The 13,564-nt window shown below is 35.0% G+C and overlaps 1 protein-coding gene across 17 annotated transcripts in view; it reads right to left on the bottom strand.

Annotated features, from left to right (window-relative positions):
• LOC136845769 (mucin-2-like) overlaps positions 1–13,564 on the bottom strand; it is a 1,649,806-nt gene that overhangs the window by 1,083,741 nt on the left and 552,501 nt on the right. For 13 of the 17 annotated variants that reach the window (XM_067116026.1, XM_067116065.1, XM_067116170.1 and 10 more), the window contains 2 exons: positions 9,606–11,853; positions 1,872–2,037 (listed from right to left, as the gene is read on the bottom strand). In XM_067116026.1, the coding sequence (XP_066972127.1) occupies positions 1,872–2,037; positions 9,606–11,834 (2,395 nt within the window). In that variant the 5' untranslated portion in view covers positions 11,835–11,853. The remainder of the gene's footprint in view (positions 1–1,871; positions 2,038–9,605; positions 11,854–13,564) is intronic. The other 4 variants (XM_067116133.1, XM_067116140.1, XM_067116096.1 and 1 more) reach the window with 3 other exon arrangements.

Genomic DNA, 13,564 nt, shown 5'->3' with positions numbered 1-13,564 from the left:
TAGTCCGCTACTCTTTACTAATAGTGGACATATTTTTTATATTTGCTAGTAATTTTTACCAAGAGTAAAACACAATGGACTATCAATGGTTGGCCTAGATCAAAAGCCACAGATACAAAAACAAAACACTGGAAAATTATATGAGAATCAACAAGGAACGATATTCTACTATTAAAATATATAAAATATTATATACAACAGAGCTATACACCATTCTGTTCATATATCTTTCAATTAGAGGATATTGAACATGAACTATCCATCTTTTCAACGATATATACTAATGTAATCCAGCCCCTATCTGCAAACAATGATGTGTTATGATAACAACAGTATTATTTAAAGCTTCTTCCAGTTAACTATTCTCTCAAATAAATGAAAATATATGCAAATGCCCACAACAGACCACTTTCACAACACCTCTGTAAAAGGAAGTGATTCAATTAAGATAAGGGTGATGAAGACAAAGTGATGGTGACGTGATCAGGGGCTAAATACTCTATTCATAGAACTTGTGGTTTCATACCAAACTGAAAACATTTAAATAAATCCCACTTAAATTGTTGCCCAATGTATGCATCCTTTACAATAATGAAGGCAAAAAAGTCCTCGCACTTTCGGAAAATTTATGGGAAGAAAACATTTCTCTCAGAGTGGAGCCTGCTACTTTATATTTTTACTTAAAGAAAGAAAAAACCCCAAACCGACCTGATTTTTTCTAGCAAAATTTTCACCAGTTGAAGTACAAAAGCAATGTTTTAGGTGAAGAGTTAAAGAAAATGGATAAGAAGGATCAGGTACTCATTCTGTAGAGCTTGAATTTTAATCACCTGGCTTCCAGGCAGCTTGTGTCCAGAGCAAACATAATCTTCATGTAACTAAGGGCTGGGGAGACAACTGATTTGCTGTTAATAATCAACTTCAGAGTCTATTTTAGATAACGACTTCCTCTGAAACGAAGGGGAGCTCTGTCTCACATGGACTGTCTTTGCGCAGATCCTGGTTTCCTCCCAGCAGATAAACTAGTAATGAAGTGCTATGCCTACCGAGTCTCACTCTGCATTGTTGACTACTACTAGATACTGGATATGTAATAATTTCAAAATGTTAGGGTAAGCATGGAAAATCCATTGCTGAAAGACATACAGTATATCCATTGCTGGATATATATCTAAGTAACTATACCTGCACATTTAGCCAAGTAATCAGGGCAGTTTATCTGAAAAACCTCTCAATGATAGAAATCTACCAAATCATCCCCTTCATCGAGAAAATATGTCACACTTCTGATCAGCTGCTGCTTTGATATCAAAAAGTAAAATATTGAAAGAAGAGCAAGAGTCACAATAGTGACTTGACATTTATGTGGTTCTCCACATTTGGGAAAGTATATCCTTTGCACATATACTTAAGTATAGGTACCTCAACATCAGTTTATGTGGTTCTCTGCATTTGGGAAAGTACATCCTTTGCACATATAGTTAAGTATAGGTACCTCAACATCAGTTGACCTTTCATATTATTATCTGACTTGTGGTGACATCAACTCATGATCTGAGATTAATCAGTTTCCATTAACAATGGGTTTCAAAATCTGAATGAATCAGGTGACATAATAGCCTATTAATTAAGACAGTAAAACTTAAAGGAATTCCTCCTAGAAATACAGTCCAATAAGGCAGGGAACTTGTCCTTCTGGAGGGAAAAGGTCACATGTCAATTTAAAGGTTCAAAACTTTAAAAGCTAAAACTGGTATATTTTTCTGCTCAAAATATACTCAATTTTTAATCAACAAAAAGAACACAATAATAATACTAATAATAACAGCCCTCCATATAAATGAAACCTTACCACACCGAGAACTACTCACCTGAAGATAGACCATCCTCCAAGACAGGCATTGCGGAACACAGGCCCCGAGACGAAGAATGGATGGACCCCTCAGGATCCATCCCTGAACACTCACTCTCCACCTCTCCAGAATCGCAAGATGTCGTCTCCGGTGAAAGGGTGAAGTTACGGGAATGTCCCACTTGCTGTAAAGAGGACACATGTTATTGCAACTGCACATAAATGAATGCACATAAATAAAAACTTATTACCATCAATGTTAATTAATCCAATAAGAACAACGTGTTAAAATTCTTAACTTTCAGGGCCCTGTAATTACAAGGAAAAGTGTATAACTGCAGCACAAATAAAAGATCTTCACTTTGCATAGTGTACGTTACAGCATTTTTAAAATTTTATTTTATTACAGTGACATCAAAAAACAGTTCTGTATGTAATTAATTTTCCAACTTTATGATAATAAAAAAACTCAGTGACACAAAATCTATCTCTGAAATGTATACTCTAACCTTTTTACTGTAAACTTTGTATCATTATCTAGTAATACTTGACTTCAATACACATTTGTAAAAATATCTAATGAGTCTCTACATTCCATGCTATATATCAGGGAAACAAATTTCATATAAGGTAAAATCTAAAAGACTGCATCTACCTCACACAACAGCTGAACTATAAAGTAGAGCTCAGACAGTTTTAATATCTATTTCATGGTAGCCAACAGTAACTCCTCAGACATATCAATACAGTGACTGAAGTCTTATCAATTAATCCCATGATTCCATCTCTAAAATATAAACTGGGACATTTTCCACACAACTTCCCTGTAGCATACACATCTAAAATACTCTACTAGAGAAATTAATTACATTAGGAACTACCTAACTGGATGCATGCTATAGTTCCTCTAAAATTACAATGAGATTTACTAAAATGATTTTGCCCACTGATGTCAGAATTTTAAATGGTTTGCCTTTCTCTTCCTCAACAACTTCCAGCTCGGGCTAGTTTAGGGCACTGTGATGCCCTGGACCATAGCATCCAAATAAAAAAAATTCTACAACTTGTCAATAAAGCCAGAATTATTTGTACTAACTTGTACAGTTAGAACTTACGTCTGTGGTGGATGAAACAATACGATTACGAACTATTAAATGTATCAAGGCATCTCTCGGTCCCTTAGCAAAGAAACAGTTTTCCTCACTGCAAATGAAGCTTTAACCTCATGAAAATGAACTGTTAAAACATGCCTGGTTTATGAAAGGCTAGTTAACCCGGTTTACTGACGAAACCCAAGATAAACCTGATTTGTATAATGCCCTAAATAAACCTGGCTTATGAAGAGACCTTCATTACACCATAAATGTATAAAGAAGCCTTAAATAAATGTAGGTTTTTAAGCAACCCATAAATAAACCTTGTTAATGAAGAAACCATAAATAATTTTGATTTATTAAGAAGTCCTAAATATGCGAGTCTGAGTATGGATTCACTTACAATATTTTCAGAAAGTTATAACAACTTATGGGTGAATTTCAAAATATTACTTGTCTTAAATGCTCAGGCACTCATATAAATCCAAAACAAATCCTGTGAAAACAAATCATGTGAACGAAAATCAATTAAAATTGATAACTGCATGTGATCACAGTTACTCTTGGTTGTAATCTCTAAATACTTTCTAAAAATCATAGAAATTACCCTGATATTTCTTCTCTACATGGAAATTCACCAAAAAAACAAACAACAGTTCAAATTCGTTTCTTTAAAGAAAAATATGCCCATGGTATATCAAAACAACGAACTTAGGGATGAAAATAAGAAAATAAATGGGAGTGGAAATGAAAAATATTGTCTTAACTGACTATGACCATTACCTACGCTTTCCTACCTCGATAAAAAAAACTGAATTATCTATTATATCTGCAATGGATTTCTGCAATCTATATACTTCAAACATACACACAAAAATATATACCTATGTAGACATTATATCACGTACATTAATTATACCATATACATAAAGTAAGTTCATACAAACGTAATTCTGTCAACGGGCATCGAAACGGAAGTTAGAAATCAAAGGATAAAAATTCAAACGACCATTCTACTGTCTTTCTCCTGCTTTCTATAACCAACAAAATGCAAACTAACAAACTGCAGCGAAAACAGTACACAGGTAATTACATTACATGTTGCTCGCAGAAGTTACAGCAAATCTTTTGGCTATATTAAACAGCAAGAAAAAAATTATGATCCCTATCAATAACAAAAATATCCTGTGTGCATGTTTATTTTTACTTCTTTTTGTTGAATATCCTAATATGTTCATGATCACAAATGCATATACATACATATACATATATATATATATATATATATATATATATATATATATATATATATATGTGTGTGTGTGTGTGTATGTATATATATACATATATATACATACACACACACACACTATTAATATATATATATATATATATATATATATATATATATATCTATATATATATATATATGTGTGTGTGTGTGTGTGTGTGTGTATGTATGTATATACATATATACTCATACACACACACACACACACACATATATATATATATATATATATATATATATATATATATATATATATATATATATATACACACATATATAGATATATGTATATTATATATATATATATATATATATATATATATATATATATATATATATATACATACTGTATAATCATTAACACACGCAAATATGTGCAGAGGACTTTCAATTCTTCATATCTGAACATTTAGATGAGATGTTGGAATTGCTAAAAACATACCATGCGAGTAATTAGTATTAAAGATTTCCTTCTTATGAAAAGGAATTTGGTCACTAACTTTAAAAATGGCAGATTTAGGCCACGTTTACAGCTATCTATAAAAAGCCCAAATACCGACAACGACAGTGTTTGACTGCTTGATTCATTATATAAAACAAAACCAAACCACAGAGCCATTAAGTGCTAAAATATCATTTCTGACATACGTAAAGAAACGCATAAGGTTGGGGAAATATGTTCGTTTCTGAAAATAACACTGAACGATTATCTAACCTACCATATCATTTCTCAGAAATGCAATAACTATGCTATTACACATATGGTGTAAGGGAAAGTACGCCCAAACTAAAATTCATTACAAACATCCTGAGAAAGAAACTAGCGGAAGCAGAAAGGGAAGTATTTAGCTAAATCACTAAATGTAACACTATCTAACAGAAAGGGGAATAATTCCAAATCTAGCTAAGGCAATGATGGAAACCATGCAATAAAACACCTAAACCATCATGCAGGGGAAGTGACTGCAATAATCTTCAGACAGATATTACCAGTAAACAAGTACTACAAAAATTTCTAATGGCTTTTATGGAGGCCTCAAGTTATCTATGTAATATCAAAGACAAACAAACACATTCAGGGGAAAACTGCATATCCATATCTGTAACTAAAACAGATTAATAATACAGAGTCAATATTTTAGAAAAATATTTTTGAAAAAGAAAAACAAGAGAGTACATTAGTCTGCAGATGTGTTCACTCAAAGTCATCAATAATATTACAAACTTCTTGCAAATATTCTATTGTGCAAAAACACACTTTTCACATTACTTTTCCATCAGTGTCAAGCACTTCTGTTAGTTTCAGCCTACGCAGAATTTCCATGATATAAAACATGTATAACGAACCAAAATGAATAACTATAATTAAAATCATGAATCACCAATAAGTAATAAAGAAGCTTAACATTGTTAGCATTACCTGTAACTTTGGTTACGTAAGATCAAAAAACATTTTTATAAGTGACAATTTTCTTGGCAATTTCTCTAAGTCTTGATTTTTTACAGAATTAAAATCATCCTATCGTATAAAATGAAATAGAATACAATCTGGATTACGTATATCAAGTCTAATACAACAACTACAGTACCACAGAATTACATAAGTAACTGTCTTAGCTACTGCGAAACTTGGTAAATACAGTACAATCAACAGAATCGCATTTGAACATAAGCCTTCGGTACTTTCCTCGTTTCGTAACATTTACAAAAATCACAAAAATATTTGCAATATAATACAGAACTTCATTAAAAGATATATATAAACACTGAAAATTTTCATTACCACAGTAAAAAATTTTCATTACCACTGTAAAAATTTTACAGTACTATAGTAAAAAAAAAATCTTCAAGATGCAAAAATAAGTTAAAAAATAAAATAATAACTGGAGCTCAAAATCGCATACCTTGAAAACATTTTAGCTTTAGAAACATTCCAACGCAAAGTGGAACCAAGCTTTCGGGAACTCTTCCTCCTCCTCCATTATGCTAAATTATGAAAGCCTAGAATATTGTCTTGGAATGTATACAGTATTCTATTATTATGAAGTAGATCTCTTCAGCTCACCTCTTCAGCTCAGGTAGACGAGATCCTGAGTATTCATAAAATGTAAGACATTACCGTGAACTTTATTAAAAAAAAAAAAAAACTGTCACGTACCAGGGATTTCCGACGTATAATGTTTATCATGCTGGTAAAAGCCACTGTTCATTATAATTTGCAATACCACAGAAAAGATGGTTTCGTATCAATTAAGGTGCCGACAATTTCAAAAGATTTAATTAATAAGCAATAAACCTACATTTATCTGAGTATTCAAACCATTTTAACTCTCAGCAGATATAAATTAACATGCAGTGCACCTATGCGCCTAAAAATTTTCGAACAACGTAATTTACTTCCATATATCTTAACTTTGAATGGGCACACAACACTGATGCCTCTCTCGGAACAACGAAAGTCTTTTTTAAAATCATTATGGTACTTCATAATATGATACTTTCAACAGCATTTCAGAGAAGCAAAACGCAATGCATGGTTATGTAACTCAAGAATACCTGTACCTGAATGTACCTGAAACCACCTTTAACAACCATTACTATAACGTGGTCAAAGCAATCTACGAGCGTCCTGAATTTTCTCTCACAGTTATCTGCATTACAATTATTTACATTAAAATATCTAAATCGATTTAGTACTCAATAAAACGGAACCTTAGAGGACTTGATAATCGTTTGATTGCTATCCATCAAAACCAACCTAAGAATGAGACCTTGCAAGCCCACTGACATGAAATATCTTGCAATATCTCAAACGCTCTTCAATACAAAGGAATCTAAACAATGATAAAAACAAATCCGTGCATTACTCTTAATAGCAATACATCTTGAATCTATTTTGAACCCAAAAATTACTTTAAAATCACTTGGACACTTTAAATTAGCCTGAATTCTTAGAACAGCTCTGCCATGTTCATTGTCCACTGACCCTAACCCCGGTTAAAGAATGTTAAGAGCAGCGGTAGCACCCTAGTCCATGAAATGCAATGTTATTGAGCCCTGCTTGAAACCTTAGAGGTCTGGTGCAAGCCCGAGAGAGTAAAGTAAAAGTATGCAATTTACAAATGCATCATATCAATTTTGCGTTCTTAACGTCCACATACCAGTGATCAAACCTCTGCCCTTTGGGAATCTGAATACAGACGGAGGAAAATCTCGTACAACTTTGTGTGATACTACTTATTTAAAAAGTTAACCCAAACCACAAATACAAAAATGCACATAACAATGTACTGTACGTTGGTTTATAAGATGCATCAAAGGAAGGAATTTTAAAGACAAAACTTCTTGTATGTTGGGAAGGAGTTTTAAAGGCAAAATTTCTTGTAAGTTATATAGATTTCTTCTACGAAACTGGTTTGAACGACTGTAAAAGAAGCAACATCGTACATGCTATCATTCAACATGTAAAATAAAAATACACAAAAAACAATAAAATGGCAAGATGTACAAATAAAAAAAATAAAAGAAAAGAAAGAAGGGGGAGCAGGAGAACATTTAGTTAATATTTCTTTTAATCATGAAATATAAACATTCAATGCGCTTAGCAGTAGAAAGTTGTACCATATGTAGACAATAATTTCTAAAAAGCGTTAATCATAAAATATGAATTACAAAATCAGTAGTAGCGATATGAAGAATTTAACTCAAGATACGAAAACATTTAGGAGAAAGTCTCAGTAGCTTTTAAAGAAATTATATGCAGTACAGTCAAATTCAAAAGTCCAGCGAAACTCACTCACGGCTTTTGCAACTCCAGTACAACTATACGGTGTAAAAGCAATGACCTGTGAGTTTCAGCAGACAACTGATTCTGAGTACATGAAGTGGAATTATTCTAATCAACAGTTTTGTAAAAACAGCGCATCTTACATACCATTTACATAAGGTATAATTTACTAAATGTACACAGAGATAATATAATTAGTACATGCTATTACACTAAACCACTTCCAACAACAGATTTTTCAGAACAGACTTATTTACTACAAGATTTTAGCTATGTTATTTTAACTTATGCAGCTTCCATAATTACAAAGCCAACAGCATATCACAAACTTCAAGTGTATTCTGAATTTTCATATAGGCTTTCCTTTGTGATAAAAGATCAACGTGCACCCTTAATTATTAACCCTGATTATTAACCAACTAACTTAAATTGAACAACTCAGCCTAGCTTCTTTGTGGTGAAAAAGCAGTGCACGTTCATTGACGAAAAATAATGAATGAAATGTGAACTATACATACCAGCAATTAAATAGCTCTGTCTAACAACACACAATTCTACTACCTCCAAGAATGCTTTTACTTTTGGAATACACTGTCTGTGAGTTTGACAGAATTACTGGAGTGTTCACTGAAGCACTTAAACTCAAGAGTTCAGATTTTAAAATGACTGTATATACAATCTGTTACAGTTCATTACACAAGCTACGTGCCACTCTTATGTAGAAAAATATGTGACAAATATATCAGGGAAGCTTATTAGATAAGCTTTACATTCATTCATTAATATAATGCCTCGTGATGACACACCAAGAAAAAGTGAGTGGTGAGAATACACATGCAAGTGGCTGTCAAACTCCTAATTACAAATAAATTTCTTTCTGAAAAACAGTAAATCCTGATTAAAATTTCTACCACAACGTCAGGTTTTCATTTTAAAAGTTGGATACATTGTAAGTACTACACAGGTTTGCTTTTTCATATTTATGTATAAAAATCTATAAAAGTGTCATAAATGAGTTATTCGAATTTATAGAGTAATCAAAAATTCCTGCTGTTGAAATCTAAGTACAACCTTACATTTACCAATAATAGAAGTTACTGAATGGAATCAATAAATCATAGTTATCTGAAGGAAGAGTGGCAAAATTCCCCTGACATTTCCGTATAAAATAAAATCAAGCAATAAAATGAGGGATGATAATTCTTATACAATAGTGCATTATATTCAAACAACAAGAGGTTTTATTCATCAAAACCCTGGATTATGTATCGATTTTTTCCAGGCAAAAACTAGCAACAGTAGTTTTAAGTTGTTCATGCAGAAGTTGAGTTCATGGTTTAATCACACTGACTACCTATGTTTATCCACACAACAAGATATACATATACTGAACTCGGAAAGATAGAAGCCTGAGTCAGCCAAAAAAGGATATTCTAACAAGTCACTCAATATAATAAACACAAGTCTATGATCAAACAATGCAGAAGATCAACGCATACAAGGATCACATTCCCAGAGATGAAGAAAACTAATGAAGTACTTTGAAAAGAACAAAAATAATGCCATTGGGAAGGACATTACCTGGAGTCCCACTTCAGTATCAGGAAGGTCTTCTGTTTCAGGGTTGGTGGAGGCAGTGTCATGATCCCCTTCAGTAGATATATCAAGGATACCTGGATCATCCTGGCTAGGAAGGTCCTCGGGACATGACCTAGTGCTTGGGTGGTCCTCCACAGACCTGTTGTCCGTGAAGTTTTCACGACTTAACGCAGCAGCTACCACCTCATTAAGCTTGTCATATAAACCGTTGTTTTCATTAAAGTCTTGTAAATTCTCGGATACATCATCTTGGAGATTTTCTTGGGTACCTCCTACCCCACTATTAGTGCTGCTAATACTATCATTACTGCAGTTACTCATTATTTCTAAAGTGTGATCTTGTGCCGTTTCCTGCTGTGCTTCATAGGACAGATCGTGCTGGTAGTTGTGAAGGAGTGGTGATGAAGTGCTTACCTCATAATTGGACGTGTTGTGTTCCGATTCATGCTCTGCGTTGACTGCCGGAGGACTTCCATTGACGTGTTGCTGTTCGGATGATCTACACTGCTGCTCTGAAACATTAATGTGTTGATCTGAACTATCATTTGCATTATCAGTACCACTGTTTTGTTCTGGATCATTTTTATTGGGGTCTAAATCACTGTTACTGACACCTTGATCAAGCTGTTGACCATTACCCTCAGCAACAGCTTGACCTTCACTATGCTCTGCTGCTAAGCGCAGCCCTACATAACTATTACCTTGTTGCCGCTTAAGGTGATATTCTAAATCAAGGAACTCATCTTCACGGCCACCTTGTTCTTTGAAAAACTCTTCTAAAACTTTCCTAGTTTCTGACATTTCATAAGAATAGTCATACATATCAGAGTCTACAGCATTAGGTTCAGGTTCTGAGGTTTGATTAGAGTAAGAAGACGTAAGGGTAGATATGGCTATAACGGGCGGAGCAGGTGATACACTTTCAGCTTCAGAACACGAATCTGGTGGGGGAGGATCACTAGTGGTATCTTCAAGGGGAGCCACTGCCTCTTCTTCAACAGGCCCATGTTGGGCAGCAGTTCCCTCGCTGGATGGCAAGGGTTCTTTGGTTGCTTCTCTTGCAACTTCATCTTCTGCTAAAACCCTACGAGGGAACCCAGGTCGAGGAGGTCTTGGAGGAGGCCCATGATGATTGCCCCTAGGACTATGTGTTCTAGGTGAGGGACGAGGACCATAACGTCGAGGTGAACCTTCATACTCAGCTATTGGTACGTTGCCTATCTTTGTGACCTTTTGTGGTGACCCTTGGGTAGAATCTGAGTCTGAAGGTGATGTTGACCTTTCATAAGCTGCTAAATAGCCTTGATCCCCATGTTCAGCATGATCGCCTTGCCTTTCAGCTGTAGGGGAAGAAGGAGAACCAGGACGATCATCAAGGGCACGAACTGTGAGGCCTCGAGCTACCCATTCTCCAATGTCATCAAATACCACCTCTGAAGACCCAGCAAGGCGCGTTTCATACACTAAAGGAGATTCTACTACAGAAGAACTGCGTCCATGTCCTTCACTATCACCAGGAGACTCTGGCCACTGCTGCTCCTGTTGCTGTTGCTTGTCTTGTTGATACTGTTGCCTATGTGATTGCTGAGCTCCTCTCCTTTGTGACTCGTCATGCCTACGTCTTGCTGGACGTGAGCGACTATGACTAAACACCTCACGACCACCTGCAATTTCTATCCGAGAGTCTCTTAGGCGGAAATGCTCTCTCCTTGGCGCCTGAGTACGACTGGCAGGAGGCGGAGGAGGAGCTTCTTCATAAGAAGAGTCTAACACAGAGGACCTCATATACCTTTCATCATAATCGTCATAAGCACTCACAACAGAAACGTCCATGTCCATATCAACATCCTCTGCACTTCGCTCCATCTTTATAGACTCTGAGTGGGAACCCGGCGTAGAGCCTGACCTAGAGCCTGGAGTAGAACCTGATCGAGAACCTGAACCACTGTCCACAGACATGCGGCCACTGCTACCACTATCACGACTCAGCTTTGAGTTATCGTATATTCTTGGAATATCACCAGTGGTATGCTCAGTATCGTAGTTCTCGTTGTCGTCTGAGTCTAGGACACAATTAAGGTTGAGGTCAGAGCGCCTGGTATCAATGGGCGTTGTGGTGGGCGTGTGGTTGGCAGAGCGCGGCCGGCACTTGGGGAACAGGCGACTGATCTCCGAGTCCGACCCCTCCACTGCCTCCAGCGGCTCCCCCATGACGCACCTCCTCACACACCTGCAAAATCAAAGGCGATGTCAATTCGAACGAAATCTTCCATTACTTCTTAAGCTAAACTGACAGCTACTGCCAATACAATTAATTTCATATATTTTATTAAAATATATCTTAAATTAATTTCCCAACATTTACAAAACCAAAACCACAAATTAACACTAACATATTTTTACAAAAGACGACTAATAACAACACGGTTCATTATTAAATGTAAATGATAGTCATTATTTTCATTTTCTACAAGAGCTGGGGAAAAAATCCTTCAAAGAATGCACCCAGCATAATCACTTTTAGAAAAAAGGTCCAACTTCACGTTCCCAATTAAATTAAAAAGAAAACACAGAATGTTTTATATTACCGTAAACACTGTGCACCCGAGAGGCAAATGCTGTCAGCTTTAAATATCATAGGCATCCCAACTGAATACCCTCCCCCCCCCAAAAAAAAAAAATGGCAATGACCAACAAAAAGTAAGGAGCTGCATTTAAAATGTTAAATTTCATACTGCCACCTAATTAAATTCTATGAAGTTCAAAGGTTGGATAAAGAGGTTAAAAAAATGGTAGCCATTATCACTGTTGTTTAAAACAAAATTAAAACTAAGATAGCATCTGTGAACGATTGTACAACAAAATTAAACCTAGGGCAATATTACGATTAATGGTGAAGAAAAATTACAACGGAAATAAAATAGTTGAGAAAATTCCGTATCTGGAACATTTTGCTGCGAAAAAGATGCCGATTACAGTCAAAGACAGTCCATTAAATCATAAATAAAAATAAAAAATACATATAAGAATCACATTAATATGAAATTCAATATATTTTGATTTTCCCGTAAAAATACCATATTAAATTGTTCTTTAAAATACACATTTGAACACTGAAACTAGCACTCGTACCGAGCGCTGAAATTTCAGTTTGTCAACACGATATTAATTGATTTGCCTATTTTCTGGGGAGTCAGGGCTTTTAAAATTTAATTTGCTGCACAAAATGTGAAATTAAAAGAAACTACTACCACTTCCATAAGTGTTTTAAGACTCCGAATAAGTATTAATAGCATAATATGCGAAAAACGGAAAAACTAGGAAACAAAAAATGTCTACATTACAAAACAAGTAAAAAATGCGCAGAAGTTTCTCCGGAGCAATCGAGTTTTCTGTACATCGTATAATCAAGGCCACAGAAAATAGATCTATCTTTCGGTGGTACCGGTATAATGCTGTATGAGCCGCGTCCCATGAAACTTTAGCCACGGCCAGGTGGTGGCCTGTCCTATATTGTTGCCAGAAGCACGATTATGCTAACTTTAACCTTAAATAAAATAAAAACTACTGAGGCTATAGGGCTGCAATTTGGTACGTTTGGTGACTGGAGGGTGGGTGATCAACATATACACTTGCAACCCTCTAGCCTCAGCAGTTTTCAAGATATGAGGGCGGACAGACAAAGTGCGGACAGGCAGACAAAGCCAGCGCAATAGTTTTCCTTTACAGAAAACTAAAAGTACCATAATTCTTATTGTAACAGGAATTTAAAAACAAAAATATTCCAATCAAGATTTATGAAAACAGCAATATGCTGTAATTTCCGGGGAAAAATATTCACTGTATATAATATAATGAAGCCCAACTGATTCGTTTTGAAATATGAAAATCAATTAGCTCAATTAAAAAAAACGAGAATTAATTAAGTCTCTTGAAGTATG

This window comes from Macrobrachium rosenbergii, chromosome 2 (assembly GCF_040412425.1).
Source record: "Macrobrachium rosenbergii isolate ZJJX-2024 chromosome 2, ASM4041242v1, whole genome shotgun sequence".
NCBI lineage: Eukaryota > Metazoa > Arthropoda > Malacostraca > Decapoda > Palaemonidae > Macrobrachium > Macrobrachium rosenbergii.
The sequence above is the reverse complement of the archived record's forward strand: the minus strand, read 5'-3'. Positions and strand labels throughout refer to the sequence as shown.